At 35.6% G+C, this 24,548-nt stretch overlaps 1 protein-coding gene across 1 annotated transcript in view; it reads right to left on the reverse strand.

Moving 5' to 3' along the window:
- BEND5 (BEN domain containing 5) overlaps positions 1–24,548 on the reverse strand; it is an 862,462-nt gene that overhangs the window by 191,169 nt on the left and 646,745 nt on the right. The window contains exon 7 of the mRNA XM_087929892.1: positions 21,447–21,536. Within this exon, the coding sequence (XP_087786018.1) occupies positions 21,447–21,536 (90 nt within the window). The remainder of the gene's footprint in view (positions 1–21,446; positions 21,537–24,548) is intronic.

Consider the following 24,548-nt stretch of genomic DNA (forward strand, 5'->3'; position numbering starts at 1 on the left):
CTTCCATAAATGTTTCCCCATTGCATTTAAACTGAGTTGTGTGGAATTGCTTTTGTTCTCCTATTTATGCTTTAACTACCATCTCTTTAGTCTTTTGTCTTCCTCCCATGTACATTTCCCAGAGCAGAGTCCACAAGCTTATTTCCTATAAAGCACCATAGAAACTCGCAAGCCTGCTACTAATTAAATATTCAATGTGTGCAGATTTATTCCTGAGAGTTGTATGAATTTACAGCTATGAAATGGTTTACTTTCACCTTAATTATTTGCAAAGCACACTTTTGTACAGAAGACAAATATATATGCATAATGCCAGGATTAAACACATTTCACCCAAACAATCTTTTTTTTTCCAAATGCAAATAAGCAAAGGGCTGTCCACTCAAATTACTCAATAAAGCTCTTTGCTGAAATATTGCTGGTACTCATTCAAAACGAATGTTGATAAATGAGCCGTGTTGCCTTGTATAATGGATATTGACAAGATCAAGCGTTATGCTATCATGGGAATTTTCTCCTGAAAGGATGATTACCTAAAAGAATCCATAATGAACAGTCAATATGGATGCTGACACTGCTTATTTCTGGATTGAGTGGAGGGAGGGGGAAGCTGCCATCAAAATTGTATTTGAAATTATAGTTGAAACAATAGAGGTATAAATAAAAAAATCAGGAGGAGAATTTATAAAAGCAGGTGAAACAGAAGCTGAAATTCAATGTCAATGTTTAATGTATAATTCTATAATGTCTATTCAGAAATATGTCTTACTGAGTTCACTCCAACCTTAAGTATATTATGCATGGCAATCAAATAATCTTTCAGAAAGTTTCTTTACTTATCAAAGAAAACACTATTCTTTAACACTGTGAAGGGTGTATTGTATTACATCCCTTTCAGCTAGCAGGTTGTAACTAATATGAAGGAACAGGTATTTACTTTTAGACTGCCATTTTCCTAGAGAAGGCGCTATTGCTTTAGTCAATTCCATGGGTGAAAGGAATCGGGCATTCCTTAACCTTCCCCCTTTTGGATATGTTCAAGCAATTTTATTTATTTATTTATTTATTTATTTGATTGATTTGTCAATCGCTTATGAAATAATAGGTATGAGTATAAACATGAGTAAGAATATAGAAAATAGGTACGATTAAATGGGGACAATAGGACAGGGACGGAAGGCACGATGGTGCACTTATGCACACCCCTTACAGACCTCTTAGGAATGGGGTGAGGTCAATAGTGGATAGTTTGAGGTTCCTTTAAAAAAAAAATAGTGGATAGTTTGAGGTTAAAGGAGTGGGGGTTAGAGGATGTAGCAACAGAGTCAGGTAGTGCATTCCAGGCATTGACCACTGAAGTCATACTGAAGTCGTACTTTCTGCAATCAAGTTTGGAGCAGTTAACATTGAGTTTGTATCTATTGTGTGCTCTTGTATTGTTGCAGTTGAAGCTGAAGTAGTCATTGACTGGTAGGACATTGTAGCAGATAATTTTGTGTACTATGCTTAAGTCCAACCGTAGGCAGTGTAGTTCAAGATTGTCCAAGCCCAAAATTTCAAGTCTGGTGATATAGGGTATTCTGTTGCAAGCAGAGGAGTATAGTACTCTTCTTGTGAAATATTTCTGGACTCACTCAATTGTATTAATGTCTGATATACAGTGCGGATTCCAGATAGATGAGCTGTATTCGAGTATTGGTCTAGCAAAGGTTTTGTATGCCCTAGTTAGCAATTCAATATTTCCAGAGAAGCTTCGTAAGATTAGATTTACAACTCTTAATGCCTTTTTGGCAATGCTGTTACAGTGAGCTCTGGTGCTTAGGTCATTAGATATGAGTGAGGGTCATCAATGGTGACCCCATAATTTGATGTCCTTTAGAATCCCCCACCAGCAAGATATCCAGTCAGGGATAGATTATGCTAATTATGAAGAAAAAAGCTTTTAAGTATGAATAAAAATACTTGGGGAGAAATGAAGGTCTTCTAGAAAAAGGGAAAAAATGTGAATTCAAGCACTTCAGAAACTCCAAGATACATCAAAGAGTTTCTTCACTGAATTCTGGTTTTCTGATACCATGGAGCTTGTTTGGGTGTGAAAGCAGAGAAACAAAGATCTACGTAGTTTTGCCTGATTGTAACACAAATACCTTAAATGCTTTAAGTGTACAAACAGATGTATCCAAATACCTTGAAATCATAGAAAAGGCCAACAATTCATGTAATCAGTTAATAAAATAAATTGGAATCAATTGGGAATTGATAATTGATAATTGGGAATAAGTTAAATAAGAGATCTGTAAGGGGCGTGCATAAGTGCACCATCACCATCGTCCCTAAACTATTGTCCCTATTTATTCATACCTATTTCCTATATTCTTACTCATATCTATTATCTATATCTATATCTATTATCTTGTAAGTGATTGACAAATCAAATCAAATCAAATCAAATAAATAAATAAATGTACTTTTATTTTTAAAAGATATTGTCTTTAGTACAAGTATTTCAAGCATGTAACTGAGAGTCTGTTTAATAAACATTTCTCCCTTCTCTATTAAGGAGGACTGAATCTCTCTTTTAACAATGGTATGTTTGTACACATATGAGAACTAATTATTTTGGTTTAATGGAAAGTTGGGATTATTTCAATTTCTTTATTTACTAAGGCTTATGTGACAATAAGTTCTCACAGGCTCTAAGCAGCTTACAAAATTCCACAGCGTATAGTTAAAAATATTTTGTTATAGAAAATATTAAATATTAAATCAAAGAACTATGACAGTGGTGCCTATGAAGATAAACAAAACCTTACTTCCCCAGATCCAAGTTTTTATAGCTTTTTGTAAGCCAAATAAGGTAGCAGAAGATCATATACAGTGTATATGTAATATAAGTAAACAGTTCCATAAAGGGGTCCATAATTGAAAAGCTTATTCCCAGAGTCCCTGTACGTGACATTCCCCTCAAAGATGGGACCCTCAGCAAAATCCCTCTTTTTGATCTCACTGAACAAACTCGAATAATGAATAATTAACCAGTTAAAATTCATGCAATTAACTGGCTACAGTATGTACACACTCAAACCCATTATGCACTTCCTTTCAAGTTAAACAACATTATGCAGAGCAGAAAAGAAGCAAGAACATGAAGGAAATTACAGAAATTACATATCTGCATGAGTTATGAAAGAGAAAAGGATTTTGTATTTAAAACTAGGTACCCCAATAACATTCACTATATCTATCTATGTTTTACTGTCATTAAATCCTCCCTTGATTCCACATTCCACATTTTGTTTTTAAAATTCTCATTTCTTTTGTTTTCTTTTTTTCAGCATATCGTCAACTCTGTCCAGCCACAGTTTCCTTGTCCCCCCCTCTCTGTTCACCCTTCCTTCAAATCTTGGTTTTTCCATCTAATCCTCATTCATCCCCCACCCCAGACCACTTCAGTGTAATTCTGGACATTCACTTTTGTATTCAGTCCACTTTCATTTGGTTCCCTTTGATGAAGATTCCTGACTAGTAGCCACATTTCTAACTTGATATTTCTTACAGCAGGTAACGTTTACATCATCAGGGGCAGGTGGAAGTCAATCTACCAGAAACCAACATAAGGGAGAAAACTTCTTTTAAACTGACAGGTAAAAATAAGAAAAGAGTTATCTTCCTACAAAAGTAAAGGAGACAGACAAGATAATTACAAATGACAGGATGGATGATAGTCAGTCAAGGGCATATCAAGAAGCAAAGACAGGTCATGTGCTTCATGATCTATATTTTACTGATGACTTTTCTAGAACCTAATAAACTTTTCCCAAATATAAATACATAGCGACTAAAGACTTATTATAAAGTATGATGCAAACTAAAAGTTTCCACAGGTAAGCTCAGTATTTTTATGTTTTTGTTTAAAACAATGTTCCCCACCCCTCCCTTATCTTTCCCGAAAATATAGCTATGTTATTTCATTAGGAACAGTAATGAATGTATGAAGTATAAAACATCAGTTGTGAGAAGGACACATATATACAGTACTTGTAGGGCCTATCAGATGCTTCTGGGCAATGAGCAAGAAAGGATTAGGACCACAGTTTTGCACAAGTCAATATTTAAGGGTTGGATCCCAATAGCAATTCTTACACATGCCTCTAATGTCATATTCTTTAAATTATTTACACCAAACTGTCCTGTGAACACACTTTCCTTGAGGAAAGACAGTGGACTTTGAAATGAATAAATATTATGACAAACAGAGGAGAAAAATCACTACAGCAGTGGTCTTCAACCTTTTTGGCACTAGGGATCAGTTTTGTGGAAGACAATTTTCCCACAGATTGGGGGAGGGTGAACAATGTAGAACCTGCGCATGAACCGTTTCTCTCAACTGCCACTCACCACCAGCTGCGTGGCTCATTTCCTGAAAGGCCACAGACTGGTACTGGGGGTTAGGAACTCCTGCATTACAATACCGTAATGGATTTGTTACTTTATAATTTATAATGTGTTTAAAAATAGTGACATGGGTTTGCTTTCCATTTATTCCAGCATCCATGTAAGCAAATTTAAAATGCTCATTTTAAGAAAATTAGCTAGCGTTAAATATATTGTTATTTTCTAAGGGTTTTTAGAAGTTTAAAATTGTATCTATCTTGTTTCAGATAATCACATTCTAACTTCAGGTCTTATTCTGTTCAATGTTTGTGGGCTTGTAGAAGGGAAGAATTCAGTAGATATAAAAAAAGACTCCTAATTTGAGAAATAATAAAACAATTAGCAGGAAACCCAGTTACTGAGAACCTATACAAAAGGAATATGCAGGAGACAAAATTAAAATTATTGTTGCATTAAACAGTTTCTGCCATATTTCCCCAACACTTCCAGTTCTCTGTGAACTAGATGATGCTCATTCTTTTCTTCACAGTTTGAGAGTATGGATTATATAAATGGCTGTAAAGGAATATGCTGCTTGTAACTTTTAAATAAGAGGAGGTTGACTGGGTTTCTGAATAGTATGTTGAGGAATTCTCCAAAAAGTAGGATGAGCAAGACAAAGATATTATTGATTTCATTGCATTTATACAGTACTTATACGTTTATAAATTTATATTTATATGTTGTTTCAATTGAGTTAATTAAATTTCTTTCCTTATTTTCATAATATCCATCTTCTGTCCCATTAAAAATTCAGTAACAATTTTTGAAGGGGCTCTGGAGACTGTTCTAAAGCTTTTGGAGGACATGTGTGGTTCTCAATAATCAGACAGTACACCTCTAATTTAAATGGTGAATGATCAAAGAGTCACAGAACCTATGAATTTGAAGAGAACTCTAGGGTTATCTAATCCAACACTTATTCAGTTTAGGAATCTACTTATCCATCCTTGACTCCATCTAAAATTGTCAGGGAAAGGGAGTCCATTATTATTTCAAGATAAATATGTCAAAAGAAGCACTGTGCTAATGTGATGCAAGTTCTGTCTGTTTTATATATGTGCTGTGACATAGTACATATATACAAAAGGCACTGGAGTTTGTATTGTAAAGGAACAACACTGCTTTCATCATTTTGATGAAAGAGTTGAATCCTGGAGATGTCTTTAATAGACAGCTATCATATATTTATTTGGTATTCTTTTGAATTCTGAAAGTGCATAATTCCTTTAATCTTTCTTGTCCTACATTCTAGTGCGGGGCAAGTTGTCTCCTCTCATAGAATGGTGGATTTCTGAAAATATGAGAAATGGTTTAGCACAACTTAAAGCACAGTTTAAGGGGATGTGGTGGCTCAGTGGCTAAGATGCTGAGCTTCTCAATCAGAAAGGTCAGCAATTTGGCAGTTCAAATCCCTAGGACCATGTAATGGAGTGAGCTCCTTTTACTTGTGCCAGCTTCTGCCAACCTAGCGGTTCGAAAACATGTAAAAATGCAAGTAGAAAAATAGGGACCACTTTGGTGAGAAGGTGACAGCATTCCATGCGCCTTTGCCATTTAGTCATGCTGGCCACATTATCACAGAGACGTTTTCAGACAGTGCTGGCTCTTTGGCTTTGTAATGGAGTAACGCCCCTTAGAGCTGGAAATGATTAGCACGTATATGCGAGGGGAACCTTTACCTTTAAAGCACAGTTTGTGATCTGGAAATCCAAAAGAATTTTAGCACAATGTGGTAACAACTTATATCTTCTCTGAACACCATAATTCAGTCAGTCAGTCAGTCAGTCAGTCAGTCAACCAGCCTGCCTGCCTGCCTGCCTGCCTATCTATCTATCTATCTATCTATCTATCTATCTATCTATCTATCTATCTATCTATCTATCTATCTATCTATCTATCTATCCACTTCTGCTATCCTATATATCCCAAATGATACCTTCTTAGGAAAGATAAATTGACTGATTGGCTTAAAAAATGATTCTGGATTAAATTAGCTGAAAGGTGGATTTATTGTTTCTAGTCAGAATTAAATATATACACAAGCATGCATAGGGTTGGACAGGCATACACAGAAATGAACATCAAAATCCCACAGTATTTGAGAATGGACCTTACCAATAATTTAATTTGCATACAGCAGAGCTGAATTTATATCCAGGAAGATTGAATTTTACGCGAAAGAACCTATTACTCTCACCTGTGATATACTGTAAACTATAGAAGGAGGAAGGCAACTCTGTTGCTTCTAGATTTCACTAGTTCTTTTGCTCATCCTGGTTTAAGTAGCAATTTTGTTGTTTTTGTTGTTTTGTCTTGTTTAATTTTCCTAATGCATAGTAATATATTTAGATAATTTCCATCGTCCAAGTAAAATCTGTTGCTGCCTTTTTTTTCTTTGCAGCTACTTTATATTTTTTTCATGTTGAAGCAAATAAAAAAGAAATCCTTAGAGGATGGCATGGACTATAGAATATAGGTTTTTAATGAATTAGGCAGGATTTATCTCAATTACTCTAAGGATGCTGTGCACAGAATGGCAAGTTTGTTCATTATTATTCAAAGTTAGTGCCTCTAGTGAGTTTGTGTGCTACAGACATCAATAAATTTTGCTGGATTATGATGCTGATTTTAACAGAATTAGCTAGTGTTAAAGACAACCAAACTATTAACTTGATATAAATAAGACAGTGGATTACAGTCTACTATTATGTGCTATATAATATGGAAGGGTCACAATCTTGACAAAAATAATGGATGCTTGATGGGAAGTAATCCATAAATTTTGAGTGAAAGGACCAACATGGCCTTGAAACAGCTATAGAAAGAATGTAAATATTGTTCCTATATATAAATATTGCTTCTCACCTCACCATGAGAATCAACAATGTTTATATAGTGCAAAGACCAATATCAGCAAACAATAGTCTTTAAATGTGTTATGCATGTTTCCCATACAATACTTCATGGCACAAATTGTTTTGGATACATTGTCATATTACGACACTTCTGATGCTTTATCATTAAGCTATGTGTCATTTAGAATCACTAAGGATAGAGCTGTAACCTGTGGATTCTTATCTGGGAAGTTTGTTAATCAGATGCTGGTAGTCAGTGAAATCTTTATTTCATTTTCCTTTATGTATTTCTTTCTCTCACATTTGTTTCTTTAATTCCTTCACGAGGAAAAATGAACTTGGCAACTACTCTGTGTCACTTTGATTCCCTAGTTTACTTTACTTTACTCCATGTTTCTTGGATTACTTATTTATTTCCCTTTGGTATCCTGTTTTCTACTCACTTGCAAGCAAGTACACAAGGCATGATCCACCTAGCCAAGACAAAAACAAAAAACCTTTGGATGTTTGAATTCCTGGAGGGTAAAAGAGTTTTGCTCAACCAAAAGCAGAAAAAATATTTCCAGCCCTTCCCCTTTCTTTCTTTGTTTCTTTCTTTCTTCTTTCCTTCCTTCCTTCCTTCCTTCCTTCCTTCCTTCCTTCCTTCATTCTTTCAAAAACCTTTGTCTTGAGACAAATGCGAGAAGATATTTAAAAAAAAAACATGAAAGGAAAGAGGTTCCCTGGCAGGGGATGAAGAAGAGAGAACACCTGAAAGAAAGAAACGTTGAAAGTGGTACTGAGACAAGAAATGATCACACAGACTTTGTGAGCTAGTTTCCAGGAAAATGCTTAGCTGAGAGGAACTGTGGAAGGAGTGGAGATGAACTCCTCTGAGGTTAGATGCGGGGAGAGTTTAATTTGGAACCAAGAAATTTTTCCAAACATAGAAAGGCCAATTTGGACAAAGAGGAGAATTATAGGCAGAATAAGCTGTCTGCTTCCCACTGTAAGCTAAGGGTTACAGTCTAAAGGTTAAAAGATATGATACCATAAATCCCAGGAAGTCAAGAGAAGCTAGGAGGAAGTGCTGTTAAAATTTAGCTTGCCAAGTAGTGGACAGTAGAAGCCAACTAGAGAAGTGTGTTGAAGAAATCTTATGCTAATCTTCATGGTATCTTAACTTTCAAAATTGTTTGCTAATTGTTTCAATGCTTTTGCCTCAGATTTTTGTATCGGAAGTGTATTGTCTTTGTGCATATTACATTCTGACATGTTGCACTCTAGTAACGTATTTGAATTTCATAACATGTTCATGTCATTTTTTGTCCAGGCTCCCCATATGACTATAGATACATCAGGCAGAAGTAATCAAGAACAGGAGTTTAATTCATAGATAAGACTTGAAGGGATTCAAGGTGGGCTGGACTTAGATCTCTTGTGGGAGTGGAGTGACTCCAAAGTGTTTGACTCCTCAGCCTGGTCATCTCCTACAATATAAATCAGGGCTGTCAAACTCCTGGCCTGCAAGCCAGATGCGTCACATGCTGGTCACACCCACACCCAGTTTAGCAAAGGGGGAAAAAAAATCCCATGTCACATGATGCTGCTGTTACAACACGAGTTTGACACCCCTGATATAAATCAATATAAGTTTATGGGAGATTGAACTTTGAAATGCTATTTGTGATCTTATCAGCATCATTTCACCCAATTCCAATTGCTTTTACTATTTCAAGCTATTTGCTTTTAGTAAAACTCACGTTAAATAATAAAACTATGTTCATTTTCATCTCTTCAGAAGGAGACAAAGTTGCTCTTCTCAAAACTGCAAGAGGCAGGAAATCACACTACTTGTTTTAATCTTCCTTGCTCACAATTATTATTATCACCATTACTATTCCATCATTATTACCTTCCTTATTGTCATTATCATCATCATGCCTAGTTCAGAGGGCAATAAGTTGGTGTAAAACAAGAGGACCATGGTCAAGGTATCTGAAGAGGAATGGTGGCAGCAGAAAACTACAGAAATAATAATCAGAAATTATGCATGAATCTAATCAGGAAGGTGGTGAGGCTCAAGGGCCATGACTAGAAGGTGGAGACCCTCCTTCCACCATGAGCCCTAACTGGCTATCATCCTCAGGTGGTTGATGAAATAAGACCAATTAGGAAACTGTGAGCATCTTTGACCAAACTAAATGCAAAAACACTGGGGAATTCCTGGGATCTTGGCACTCAGACAAATCAGCCATCAAGAGGCATATGGAGATAAACAACATTTATGCATCATTCAGAAGAGACATTTTTAAAAAAGGAAAACAAAAATGCAGAATATCTCCCCATCAGTAATCAACACCCAGAAAAGAAGGATTAACGCCAGACAAACATTCAAGCAGTATACAATACCCTAATCAAGAGCTACCAACTCAGGCAAACAATCATGCAGTAAACAATACCTAATCAAGAAACTATCAAGGGAAAACAACACACTAACACTGACAGGGCAAGCTACTATATATAAACAGAAAGCAAATCCCACTTTCTTCTTGCACTGAAGATGTTACCTAGTGTGGTAACAAAACATCTGCATAAAAACAACCAAGCTTCCTAGAGCATCAAGGATTCCACAGTTCAACCTTAAACCACATATATTATTTTTGTTTGAAGTAAGGTTTCCTGGTTATTTAATGCTGGAGTGAGCATTTTCTTGCAAGAGACTTACAAAATGCTTTTGATTTTTAACCTGAGTTCTGAACACTTCCATAATATTCAAAACAATCTGTTTTACACACAGAGCTGGATGTTTCACACCCACAAAGAGTGTTTTGAATTTAAGACTGTTGGATTTAGAAATGTTTTGTAAACTATTAATATTTTGCTATATTCTCATCTTTAGGGGAGGAAGAAAAGAATGAAAGCTGAAAAATTCTCCATAGTTGCTGGAAGCCTATTACATCTCTGGAAAGAATATTCCTGACCTTTGCAAATATATTTTAAAAACCACTGAGCACCTACAGTGTGCACACGAGCATGCATACATTAGAGTGTTCTTGACAATAGCACTTTAGCTGCCAGCTGCTTGACTATTTTTTTTTCTTTTAATAACCCAGTAATCCCTTGCATTGGGGTGGAATCAGGGCAAATAGAGCTGAGTGTTTACTGGCCAGATGCCCTTCCTGTCACCAATGCAGAGTTTGCAGCTGATATTTACTCATTGTGCCCAAAGGGAGAAATACCTGCCACTACCTAGGATCGAACTCACAGCCTTCTGATTGTGAGGTGAGGCTCCACCTCTAAGCCACTACACCATTTAGCCAGCTGCCTGACTATAATAGTGATAAATTACTATAATTATCTATATGCATTCTAACCAGCCATACATTGCTGAATATTGGATACGTGCATACTAAGCTAGGCTTGCCTGCAATGAATAAAAGCTTTCTAATGCTACTTTTTGTGGCCCTGGCACATTGGCAGCAAATAAAGAAATAAATCAATAAATTGCTGAAATAAGACTGTAAGATTTTTTTTTATGCAGGGAGATTTTATTCTGGGAGGTTTGGTGTGGAGGGCTTGGATAATCTTGGAGAGTCAGCAGGTTCTTGGTACAGGTCAGGTACAGTGAACTAGGTTTAATAAGAGCAAGTTTTCATTTTGCAAAATCTTTTAAATGCATAATTTGTTACCATTTTTATTCATATTAATATTTCTTAACATTGTACTATGTTTTATTTTATTTGTAAACCACTTTGAGAACATGAATTTCCAGGCAGAAAAATATAGGTAGTTAACAAATTAGGAGGATTTCCAGGTAGGAAAATATAACTTCTACAATTAATGCCAATTCTTAGGGGGAAAATTGAACCTCTAATCTGAACTTCCAGGGTAAAATTATAGTGTTTTACTTCCATGAAGAGAAAGAATGCAAGTGAGCAGAAAATATTCACTGAGGTCTAATATTAAATGTCTGTCAACCAATCATACCGAGAAGACCTGGGGTTCTTTGAGATGAGTCAAGGGATACTCTAGACTAAGGAGAAAGAGAAGTGATTTATTTAACAAAAAGCTTCTAACAGAAGGCTTCTGTGTTCACAGAACGCTGCCTGCTATAGAGATCTCTTCACCTGAAATTCAGATGAAGGTCACACATGGAGGTTGCTCTAGCTGAGAGACTTTGCTGGTTGCCATATCAACTGGACTTCTTCATAGAAAAGATGTGCTTCTCACTGTCTAAGCTGCATATTAGAATAAAGCATGGCTGACAATCAGCTGTGCCCTTATCAGCAGGGATGAGTGTATTCTTTTATTTACATGCTACAATTAGGAGATTAATAAAAACAAAGATTAGGTTGTCTTCCTTCCTTCTTTCCTTCCTTCTTTCCTTCTTTCTTTCCTTCCTTCCTTCTTTCTTTCCTTCCTTCCTTCTTTCCTTTCTTTCTTTCTTGGCCTATTTTTATTGTTAATGCAATTCAAAACAATGTAAGAAAAAATAAGATACAACAAAAGAGTAATTACTAAATATAAATTTCTTTAAAATGTAATAATAAAATGTTCTAGCAACACATGCTCTTTGTTCCTTCCATTTGTTTCCCCAACTGCTAACTACAGTTTAAATATTTATGCTTTACACTGAACATTAATTATTATTGGTGTCTGTTTAAATCCTAGAAATGAATCATATTCCAAATGTCTAAAATTGCCTTGCTGTGTAATATGTGAAATATAAGGAAGCTTGTCTGAATTTTATTAAACTTCTGTTATAGAGATACATTGTCAACTTTGCCATTACCATATAGTCTCTAGTTATAACTTCTTAGCCTGTTATTGTCAGCAAAGTTTCTGTTTTCCAGAACTCTGCCAGATTGGTTCTAAGCCACTATGGTGAAAGATTTGCCGGTGACATCATCATTGTCTGAGGAATGCCCAGTTAGGGCTTCTTTCATGTCCCCATGAAATTGTCCATCAAAGCAGTACCCATTTACCTACTCATGGCCACCTGCCTTTGAACCACTGGGTCAGCAGAAGTTACTCCACAATGTGACAGCAATTGGATCTCAAACACAATCTCAGTCCAGTGTTCTAACCTCAGGAGCCACTGTGCTCCTCAATGAACTATACTTCAAGCAACAAAGAACACAATATATATTTGCTGTAAAAAAAGTGTATTCCATTGAAAGCTAAAGAACTCATTATGTTATACCTTCTTCACCTTGGAGACCATAACTCTCATTATTTCCAAAGATTATGTAAACTGAAATTTTTGGAATTGGTAATTTTACACATCTGGTGACCACAAGGTTGGGGAAATGCCATTGTAACAAAGGGTACCAAATGGTGCTTAGACCATATAGTAACTTCCTTTAAGTTCCAAATACAAGAACTGAGGTACTATGGAATTCTTTTATTTATATCATAAGAGGGCAATGTAGAAGGTGGATTTTAGAAGTGACCTCAAAAATCCTTAGTTTAACTATGGTGCAATCGCCTCAAGGAGACTTGCCAGGTGCAATGACACTTTATTTCCAATGTACAGTACTCAATGAATTAAACATTATTATATTTATTTCTGCTGCATTTACTTTTATTGCTAATTTATTGCTGCAGTATAAACAGTATAAACTGTTAGATTTTAAAGGACCTTTAATATATATATTTTTAAAATGAGCATTTTATTGCTTGTTTTTTTCCATTTTTTTTCTTGGTATTGCAATTGTCAAGAAGGAAATAAAAATATATAATACAAAAATAAGTTTTAAGGTTTCTAAGATAGTAGAGACAATAATTTTGATTTTTTTTTTAAAAAAGCAATAAAATAGGCAGAGATAGCTAACAAATCTCAGGTAACTAAACATTTGTTGCTAGATGGAAAAACATGACTTCTGACTCCACAAATGAAATATATTGTATTCCAATTCTCAGACATTCCAACCAACATGTTAACATCTGCAAATTTTAATTCAAGAGGTTTAGAAGGTAAACAATAAGTGCAGGTTTCTGGAAAACAGCAAAGTGAAAGTATTTCTGGAAGGTTTTGGAATCATCCAACAGGAAAAAAAAATCTATCTCCAAGGAAATCTTGTTCCTATTATTGAAGTTTCTTTGCCAGTCTATAAATAGAGATGTTATACACACATGGCCTCCCAAAGAGACAACCATTTCCAGTGGTTGGGTCATAGTCACACATGAATGCCAGCTTCTCAATGCACTGAATAGAGATCTAGGGAGAGCAGGATGCACGTGTAGGGCAATTTAGAAAGAAAAAAAATGAAGCAAAGTAAAAATCGATTCAGCCGAACTCTGCCAAGGCAGGCAAGAAACAAAGGGTCAAAAGACAAAGTGAGAAAAATAGTGTGATTGACATGAGCTGCATGCAGGCTCTAGAAAACTATTGAAGGTGAATGAGAATAAAAATTGTCAGAGGAGAACAACTGTCTAAGCTACCAATATCATCAAGCCAGCTCGATCCATTTTACTATACCATATGGGGAATTATCAACTCTAGGAGTGATTATATTAATGAAGACTATTATACGACAACGTTGAAAGTTATGCATCAGTTGAAATGCTTTTAAGAAATCCTGCAAAGGATATCAAATGAGCACCAAATTGAGCATGAAGGTTAACATTATTTTCTTTCTTGAGGCCAGAAAACTAGCTTGGATGAAAAGAAGGTAGTTTTCCTAATTTCTCACTGAGGCCTCAGTAAAACAAATGTTACATGACTTACTATTCAGACATTCAACATGAATAAATGTGATGACTGGAGCATATAGGTTCTGTGAATATAGCTGTTCCGCCCAAAAGTGGTTCCTATAATCATGCCAGGTGAAAGAAAAGCTGTCCTAAACATGGATTTGTTAACAAGAACTACCCATTATCACTGCAAATGTGCCTCGGTAATGCTAGTCATTCTATAGAACAGGAGGTAGTGATAACTTTAGGAGGTAACACAGAAAGCCAGAGGAGGGAGTTAGGACGATGACTGAATAATACAACAAATATTGACCCAAGGGATATGAAGGATTGAGTCAAGGGTTGGTCCAAGGAATATGGAGAGGTAAATAAGTCACAATACCTGGTAATGATTTTGAATATTAATATCTGTTCTCATTATATTAGACATACAAATGTATTCACAATGCCCATTTGATAGAATAAAATTACTCTGTAACTTTACAAAAATAATGCCTTTTATAATAACTGTTTTAGGCATTGGCATGATTGCATAAAGTTTTTAAACCAAGTTGTTCTGCCTCCTAACATATTTTGAATGCTCCACCACAATCCCATACCAATAATCTTGTGGTTGTGGTCCTTGATTTATCAGTGATACGAATGTGAGGAGAGCCTTACTCTCTTGGCCAAAAACCATTGTGGTAAAAAATGAATTAATAAAAATAAGTTTATGGAATGGCAAGGTCCAAAATAAGTTTCTGCTCAGATAAACATAAGCAGATCCAGATTTTTTCTATTCAGCAAGATAAGATCCTGGAATTAAGATTGAAGATAGATACAGTCATAGGGCATTAGGAGGCAGGGCCTGTTTACAAGGCAAGTATGTCCATTTGGATCCCCTTGCAGCTTCAAGGAAATGTCTGAGAAACCTTATATTATGAATCCCAGCCTTCTGCTGCTGGAAGTTTGAACACAGAATTAAAAAGGGCTAGTTACATATAATTTTAGCACTAACTTTCTCCAAGACTTAAACTATCAAGACTTAAACTATCAAATCTGGCTTGCAGTAATGTAATCTGTTTGCTCCCAGAGAGATTCCAAGCTGTTACATGTTATGAACAGGTAGACCCCAGACAGCTCTTTTTAAAAAATAGTGCAAGGATTTGGGAAAGTTACACCAAAAATCTATCAGTCATTTGTAGAATAAATGGGCTCATTCTGCCACCTGTCTTATGCATTTTATTCTCTGGATAGAATTGTTGTGAAAAAAGGGGAAAAAAGACCCAAGCTAAAAGCAGAAGCTTACAAATTGGTTTGGTTCTGAATATCTTTAACGCCGCTTTAAGCAAGATCTCTTGGTGGTGGAATCACTGGATAAAAGCAAAAACACACTTTCTGCATCTTGTGGATGTTTGGGTCAAACAGCTACACAGAGGCAACTGAGCCCAATTTACTTTCATATCCCAATCTGGAGATACTATCATTTGAAGATTACAGCAAGAGCCCGCAGGTAGAAGAATGATTAATTCAGTTCTTTTCCCCCACAGGCGACTTTCTAATCCCCCAGAGAAATGGAAATAGTTCTCAAAAATTAAATCTAAGCCCTATCTCTCCAGTCAAAGTCCTATCAGCCCTTGCCATCTTTTGTGTGACCTATTTGCTAAGGTTTGCTTATAGATAGGTCACTATGGGACTGTGTTAGAACTTACTATTCAATCCCAATGCTGTTCCTGCTGCTGAACACAGATAAGAGGCATTTCTTAAAAGTAGAGAAGGTAGGAAATTGAATGGCAATTCTTGATCAGACTGATCACATTGCTGCAGGGTTTTGGATGGATTTTTGTTAGGTGTCGCAAAGGACAGGAAAGTTTTCCTTGAAATTCTCTTTAATTGGTTATTAATTCAAAGGCTGCGATGTCTTTATTTAGACTAGAGACTATACTGCAGTCCCACCAAGACAGGGACTTTAGGATGTGTATACTGTCTATTATACCTTAGAATGCAGAGCCACTGTGATTGGTATAGACTGAATTGACATATTACACTATATATTGTTTGCTGATTATGATTTATGCAATGGACCAGAATTGGATGGCTACATTCAACACTCAATGCTAAACTAAATAGACTTCAACATGTTTAGTTCCATGTGTGCATTTAGTTCAGCTCCATCAAAAGAGATTTTTATTAGCTAAAAGGAAGGGAGTTTTGTTGGGAAAATCAGTGGCACATAAGTTAGCAAATGCACAATATTATTTATTATTATTTATTTTATTTATTTGTCAATTGTTTACGAGATAATAAGTAAAAGTGTATACATAATTATGAATACATGAAATGAGTACATATAAGAAAAATGAAAGAAAAATAAAAGAAACAATAGGACAGGGACGGTAGGCACGTTGGTGCGCTTATGCACGCCCCCTACAGACCTCTTAGGAAAGGGGTGAGGTCAATAGTAGACAGTCTAAGGTTAAAGTTTTTGGGGTTTGGGGAAGAAACTACAGAGTCGGGTAGAGTATTCCAGACATTGACCATTCTGTTGCTGAAGTCGTATTTCCTGCAATCAAGCTTGGTGCGGTTAACCTTGAGTTTGTATCTGTTGTGTGCTCTTGTGTTGTTATGGTTGAAGCTGAAGTATTCATTGACAGGTAGGACATTGCAATGTATGATTTTATATACCATGCTTAAATCAGACCGAAGACGGCGTAATTCAAGGTTTTCTAGTTCTAGAATTTCAAGTCTGGTGGCATAAGGTATTCTACAATGAGTAGAGGAGTGGAGAACTCTTCTTGTGAAATATTTCTGGACTTTCTCAATTGTGCTAATATCAGATACGTAATGTGGGTTCCAGACTGATGAGCTGTATTCGAGTATTGGTCTAGCAAATGTTTTGTATGCTCTAGTTAGTAGTGTGATATTACCAGAGAAAAAGCTACGTAAGATTAGGTTAACAACTCTTAATGCCTTTTGGCTATGTAGTTGCAGTGGGCACTAGCACTTAGATCATTAGAGGTGAGTATTCCAAGGTCCTTTACAGAGCTTGGATCATCAACAAGATCTTGACTATTCAGCTTGTATTTTATTTTCGGATTTTTTTTGCCAATATGTAAGACAGAGCATTTATTTGTTGAGATTTGAAGTTGCCATTTGTTTGACCATTCTGATACACAGTCAAGATCTTTTTGAAGGGTAGCAGTGTTGTCTGTGGTATTGAACAGCTTTACATCATCAGCGAAAAGAACGCAGTTGCTCTTAATATGATCACAGAGGTCATTTATGTAGAGTATGAAGAGAGTTGGTCCTAGAACACTGCCTTGGGGACACCACTATTGACAGGTACAGAATTTGATAGGACACTCCCAATTTTGACCATTTGTTGTCTGTTTGACAGGAATGCTTCTATCCAGTTATGCAGTTGTCCAGAGATACCATAGGATTTTATTTTTAGTAGTAGTTTGTCATGTACCACTGAATCAAAGGCTTTACAGAAGTCTATGTAGATTGCATCTATTGTTTTGCCCTGATCAAGTTGTGTAGTCCATATGTTTTTGCAGTGTAAGAGTTGCAGATTACAGGATAGTTTTTTTCTGAAACCAAATTGTTTATTGGAGAGTAGGTTGTTTGTCTCTAAGTGGAGGATGATGGATTGGTTAATAATTGATTCCATGACTTTACAGGTGACGCAGCATAAGGAGATTGGTCTGTAATTTTCAACTAGGCAAGGGTCTCCCTTTTTGAAGATGGGGATGACTGTGGCTTTTGACCATAGGTTAGGCAAGGAACTGGTCCTGAAAGATTTTTCAAAGATTATGCTTAGAGGTTTGGCTTTGGCAGTGGATAACCTTTTAAAGAAATAGGCACATATTCCATCCGGTCCAATAGATAGGGATGGTTTTAGATTGCGTAGTGCTTTTTCAACATTGTCTTCTGTAAAATATTATGCCATACCCAAACCTGATAGAAGCAATTCCTAAGACAAATTTAAATGGGGAGGAGAAAAAGAAATCAAAGTTCTGATCCATGAAGGCCCCTGCCTGAACAAGCAAGACAGGCAGAGAGCAGAATAGAGGAGAAAACAGGGAAAAGAATAGATATAAGATGGAAGAGAGACAAATGACCTCCTAGAATTGTGATATGATTCAAGGCTATCAATCAACAGAGAAGTGTGAATCAGTCAATTGGGTATTAAAATAAAATTGAAATGGCTAAGCCAGCCCCTACAACATATAAACTATAATATAGCCCATTAGATCGAAGATTTGCCTTTGCATGGGGGGGATGGAAAGGAAAATTGGGAATGGTGTTGCATTTATGCCAATTTGCTCCTGAGAATGAAATTGCTCTGTGGGATTTGCAACGTTGGTTTGTCTCCTGAGATCAGTCTCTGAAGGTGTCCTGGAAGACTTTGGGGTTAGAACAGGTAATAAATTCTTATTTACATTTCTGAGAATATGATTCTCTTGAAATATCTCTAGAAATATCTAAAAAGTGATCTGGAAAACCATCTCTTTATAAGAAGATATACTAGGAAGTAGAAATAGACACAAAGCATTTTATTCCCTTGCACTTGAATGAAAACTGTCATATGAGATAGAATCTAAAGTTACAAAATGTATGATTCATTAAATCTCACTTCTTTAATCTGATGTTCTTCAGAAAACTTGGACATCAACTCCCATATTTCTCAGGCAGTATAGAAAATGGCATGTGGAGAATATTGAGTTAAGAAGGAATGATCTGTTAGAAGAGACTTCCATTCTCCAGGTGGATCCAAACTTAGTTTCAGGTATTTTTCCCAACCAGATGGAATGAGGATATGTGCTAAAAATACATAAATCACACATGCTGTTTATCAAAGAATAAACTTTCATTTCACGCCACTTGATTTAACATAATTTTTGCAAAAGTGTAATGAAAAGCTACCCCAAAACCACTTTGGGATTCTATTTCTTTATGATATGAGAGTCTAAGTTTTCAGTTTTGCTATTCTCTTGCTCATCTGAACTGATGCTTGCTTTTAAGTTAGATTATGATTAGCTCAAAGTGAGCTACGCTATATTTTATTTCCTCACCACCAACAACAAATCCATCTGGATGTCAAAAAGTTATAAAAAGGTGACTATAATAGTCTCACAATATATACTAGAGCAGAAAATTAAAGTGCTGTATAAAGGTGATATTTCTTTCAGAAGAAAAAAATAGCTAAAATAATGCCATTAGGAAGTTGATTCAGCTGTTCAGTGAAATCTCCAAGGAAGTTGCATTTAAAAAGTTGAAATATCATGTTCATATTACTAAAACGCAAGTGCCTTGAACTGAGAGATGGGTGAAAAATAAATTTAATAATATTTTTTTAATAGTGAAGAATAGCCCCGCTTTGCTCTACAATCAGCTCCTTAATCTGCCCTTGCTTGGTTATTTTTCTCTCCCATGTAACGTAAGTAACATAAATCAAATATTGAAATGATTTAAAAGTAAGTAGAAATTAGTTTCCAACTTTGTCACAGGTACTACTTTAGTTAATGTCACTGATACAGTAAGCAATAAGAGGAGACTACAACAAAATAGTACTTCTAACCAGGTGTCAACTATCAGAATACATGTACATCTGAGCTGCTTACCAGCAAAGTTTTGTTTCATTAAAAAACTACAAATATTTGATCATCATGTAAATGATTGTAACAGTCATTGTTATAGGTCAAACAGATGTGGTCCTATCAAAACAAAGCGACAACAACAAAGGACTTTATTTTCTAGGCATATAACACGTTGTTTCTCCCACCCACCCACCCCAAAAAATTAGGCAGTGTGAACATTTCAGAAAAATCAATCAAAGGACTGACAATTAACTATCCACTCCCATGCATGCTTATTCAGAGATCTCAATGCATTCATAAAATATTTATCCCTCTCTCATAATAATAGAATCTGGAATCATTCCAGTGATGATCATCCTTTATGAATGATTAAGAAATTAAGGGTATATTCTAAGCTATGTTTCAAGTACGGATTATTGAATAATTTAAATAATCTGGGTTTAGTTTTACATTAATGGTTAGGTAGAAAGAACATACTAAGCTTGAACTATTCAAATCTTACTATTTCTTAGAGATTGCTATTAGACAGGTATGTTAACACTTTTTTCATGGTACCATATATAAAACCTTAACTGTGTGTTGTTCAGCTAAAATAAGTGATCTAGACTCAGAAACAAAGTTTTAAGAACAGTACTTCCAACAGCGCTTAAATCTGTGCGCTTTTCTAAGCTATTTTCTAAGACTCAGAATAGATTCAGCAAAATAGCAAGAGCAAGATCACTTAGATATATAAACCACTTCACAGTGCTTTACATCCCCCTCTAAGCAGTTTACAGAGTCAGCATATTGCCTGCAACAATCTGGGTCCTCATTTTACCGACCTCGGAAGGATGGAAGGCTGAGTCAACCTTGAGCTACTCAGAATCGAATTCCTGGAGTGAGCAGTGAGTTAGCCCTGCAGTACTGCATTCCAACAACTGTTCCATCATGGCTCTTAATACATATCATTATATACTTTGAACTTACTCCTTTGCTGCAATACTAAGTACAAAGTCACATGTAATTGGATTTCAATTTGGAAATATACTACCAGAATGCTATGAAAATATGTCTATTCATTTTGTGCCTCTGTTAACTTTCATGAAGAAGGTATGGAGTTACTCTGATTCTTCATCAGTCTTCAGAATACTAATGACACATAAGAAGCACATCCTCAAGTGGCAGTAAGTCCTGTGTTCATTGTAGGTGGAAATCCACCATTTTCCAATCCTTCCATTCATAAACAAGTCAAATATGCAATACTGTTACTGACAAGCAAGTTTCTAATACAATTCTCCATGCTCATCTTTGTGTTGCAAGAATTTAATGTTTTAGTTTTTAAAAAATGCAAAACAACCATAATTTCTCATAATTTCTTCTTCAATGCTTTATTATTTTCCTCCCCATTCAGAATAACTTTGCCTTACCATTCCACAATAATTCCCAAATCAGGGCAAACATAATTATCTATATTTCCCTTCTATGATACTTAGAGACAAACCAACTTCTAAATGGAAGATTTATTCAAGTATCATAACTAGAAATCTTTGACTGGCTAGTATGAACTAAGAAGGCCATTCCCTACCATTCTAATAATGCCTGTGTAAGGTTTGAGCCATTTCATATAATCTTATATAGGAATGCATTCCAGCTATAGCACAGTCTTATCAGCTCCAGGGGTTTTTTTTGTCAGCAAAGTCATTACCGAGTAAGTATTTTGCCAAAAATACTCATTCAATAATATGTTATTAAACTTAGTTAAACCTTATTTCCTTCCACACCTAATACAAGTCTACTGTATAAGGTTTGTTTTATGGACTCCCTAACTAGAAAGTCTCAACCACAGATGTCAACCATAGATTTATCTAGATTGCACACTGACTGGAAGCAAATTCTTATATATGTAACTACTCACCTTGGCATACAAGAGATGATGGTGTTTCCCCTGGATGGACACGGGCCGTAATAAACACCACTTTCTGTTCTGCTCCAGGACGAAGATTCACTGTTGAAGAAAGAAAGAGGTTTTTTTTTAAACAAAAACAAATGAAATCATGACATTCCTTTTCCTATATTTATTTGATGTTAAATAAAAGAACTAGGGGTTTTCAGAGATGGGGTAGTTCCTAAGTGCCTTTGTTTTGTGTATTTTTATTGCCTTGTTTCTTACTTTTTACAATCAGAAAGTTGAAGGATAAGCAAGACTTCAGGTACTGCAACTCTGAGTTAAAACTTCTTGACTAAGGTGGTTTTACTTGACTAAGACTACGCTTTTCTTCCTAGAGAAATTCAAGGAGTTTAGAAAACTATTGATCCACAGAACCAAGATATAGAATTTCAGGGGGGGATGTCTTTGGCAAAGCCAGATAAGAAGCTTTATGGGACACAAATGGTCCATAATAAGACATTCCATATTATTGGTTAGGCCAGGGGTATCCAACCTTGGTAACTTTTAGGCTTGTGGACTTCAACTCCCAGAATTCCCCAGCCAACTTAAAAAATGACCCTGATAATCTTTCCTATATTGGAGTTACAAAAGAGGCTTGTTAAAGTTTGGAAGAATTTTGTGAGAAGGAAGGAAGAAAAAAAATCAGGTTCTATGACAAAAAAAAAATATTTGATCCATGGAAATCAAGATTTGGTCCTCAGTTCCAACAAACCTCTTAACACTGGTGAACACACAATGGGGTATTTTTGAAAAACAGTCATATGCCATGCTTTATCAGCCCACACTAGTAAATGTACACAAATATATTCCAACAGTTACCAAGTGGTTTAGCTGCTTTAAGAAATAATTTTGGATTTAATTAGCAGAATTAATAGAATACTTTATTTTGCCAAGTGTTGGTTAGACACAACAAGGAATTTATCTCCAGTACAAATTATGATTAGTTTATTTTTGAATAAACTAATCCCAGTTTTTCCAGTTTCCCCAGTTTTCAAACTTTCAATATTCAAATAAATTTTAACTTTTAAAAGTTTTCATCACAATCAGTCCTTCTTGTATAAAAGAAACAAGCATAATTTCACTGGCTGTTTCAATCTTGTATGCTACCTTTAAATGAAAAGAAGAGAAGGGTTGATTGAATGGAGGGTGCATAATTATAATAAAAAAAACAATACATGTGGCTCCAGATTGACCTTCATTAGTTGGTGGCTAGAAAAACAGAAATTCCTTTCCTCTGAAGATGAGCCAGACACAAACAGTGAAAGGCAGTAACCTTCCCTGAAGGACAGAAGGAGCCAGGAATCAGCTGTACTAATAGATAAGAAATCCTGATGGATCATATTTCCCTAGCAACAACAGTGCCCATCTTTTGTGTTCACCTTCTGACTAGCAATGTCCATTTTTGGGGTATGTTCCAAGTATATTTATGAAACTATATTTATCCATGAGGTCATGATTTTTTGATTGTCCCAATTATAACCCTTTAAAACTCACAGCCTTAGAACAAAACTCTACCCCGTTTGAAAAACTTTAATTTCAAGTGCCCTTTTTTTCTGTAGCATAATTATTCAATAAAATTTAATTGATTTACAGTAATTGAATAATTAACTGCCCCACATGCCAGGTTCAACAAATCCAGAGCTTCCTGGGACAACAAGGTAAAGAACAACAAAAATATTATTATCAAGAAATAGCATTCAGGGGGGAAAATAAAAGATAGATATTTTGCCTTGTGTTTACTGTTGCTGGCACACTGGGGAAGAATTCATTTCCTTTATTTACTTGAGAGTTAGATAACAAATCCTTTCTGTTTTGGGACAATAGCTAGAAAGAAAGATAAGAAATGTGACAGGCAGATGCTGGACTGTACAAGATTATTTTTAAGACATGGAAGGATTGGAGGGAGAAGGAAGGAGGAAATGGAAAACGGTGCACCATCACTATTAACTCAACTAATAAGAAACATAGCACATCATTAACAAATTGGTACCCAAACTATTCTGTCTAACCATTCTCTGAAAAGTTCAAGTTATCCAGCTGCCAGAAAAAAAAAGAGCTATGATCTTTCATTAAAGTTGGAACCAGGAAGAACAGGAAGAATCATTTAACTTATTTTGTGGGGCTAGGACATAATACCGTATGGTAACTGAAAGATAACATTGGAGTTTTGTATCCAGTCATATAAACAACAATAATATCACCATATGGGTAAGCACATTATACTAATTTTGCATTCATTGTGTGCCATATCATTTGCTATCTTAGAACAAGCATTCTGTGGTGGCTTCTGTTTGCTGCTGAAATAATAGAAAGTTGGGCTACTTTCTACCATTTTATATTAATTTGGCAGCTTGAAAATTAGAAGACTCGTTACAATGATCTAATTTAAGCTCTTGATGTGTATGTAGCTGACCTAATAGACAATTGATTTTCTTTCCTTTTGCTTCTGCTGACCGTGGGGGAAAAATGCAAATTGGGCATTGTATTTGCATGTTAATTTTATTGTACCCTTGTGTCTTCATAGGAAGGCAAAAGTTTGTGCTAATAAAAATAAAACATTTCTGGTTCTAATGCAGACAAATGTTTATGCAGGCAGGTAACAAATTGGTTTGTCATTTAGTAAAACATAGAGAATACAATAATCATCTTTAGGCAAAACAGACTAGAGCTTTTGCTTAGCTTTTAGCTTTCATTTGCAAAAATCACTTTAATGTACAGCAGCATTTTCAAAATAGGGTAATAAGAAATTAGCACAACTGTTGCCTCGTTCCTAACTACATAGAGTACATAGTTATTCAATTTTTATGGTTGGCCAGAGGAAAGGATTATAGGGAAACATAATCAATTTATAGAATTATATAGACATCTGCAATTTATAGATTAGGGGGTATCTTTGTATTCATAGGAATTATTCTTACATCAACATTTTGAATGCATCTCACATATCACTGTGACAATGCCAGTCACAGAGCAAGCATGTGATTTCTTTGTTTCACTGTGTTTCCTTCCTTTTGCGCATTTGCGTTATCTAACATTTTCCAAGAGTATATAAGGTGATGAGCTACGATG

This window comes from Pseudonaja textilis, chromosome 3 (genome assembly GCF_049901715.1).
Source record: "Pseudonaja textilis isolate UNSWEBS1 chromosome 3, rPseTex1.2, whole genome shotgun sequence".
Lineage (NCBI taxonomy): Eukaryota > Metazoa > Chordata > Lepidosauria > Squamata > Elapidae > Pseudonaja > Pseudonaja textilis.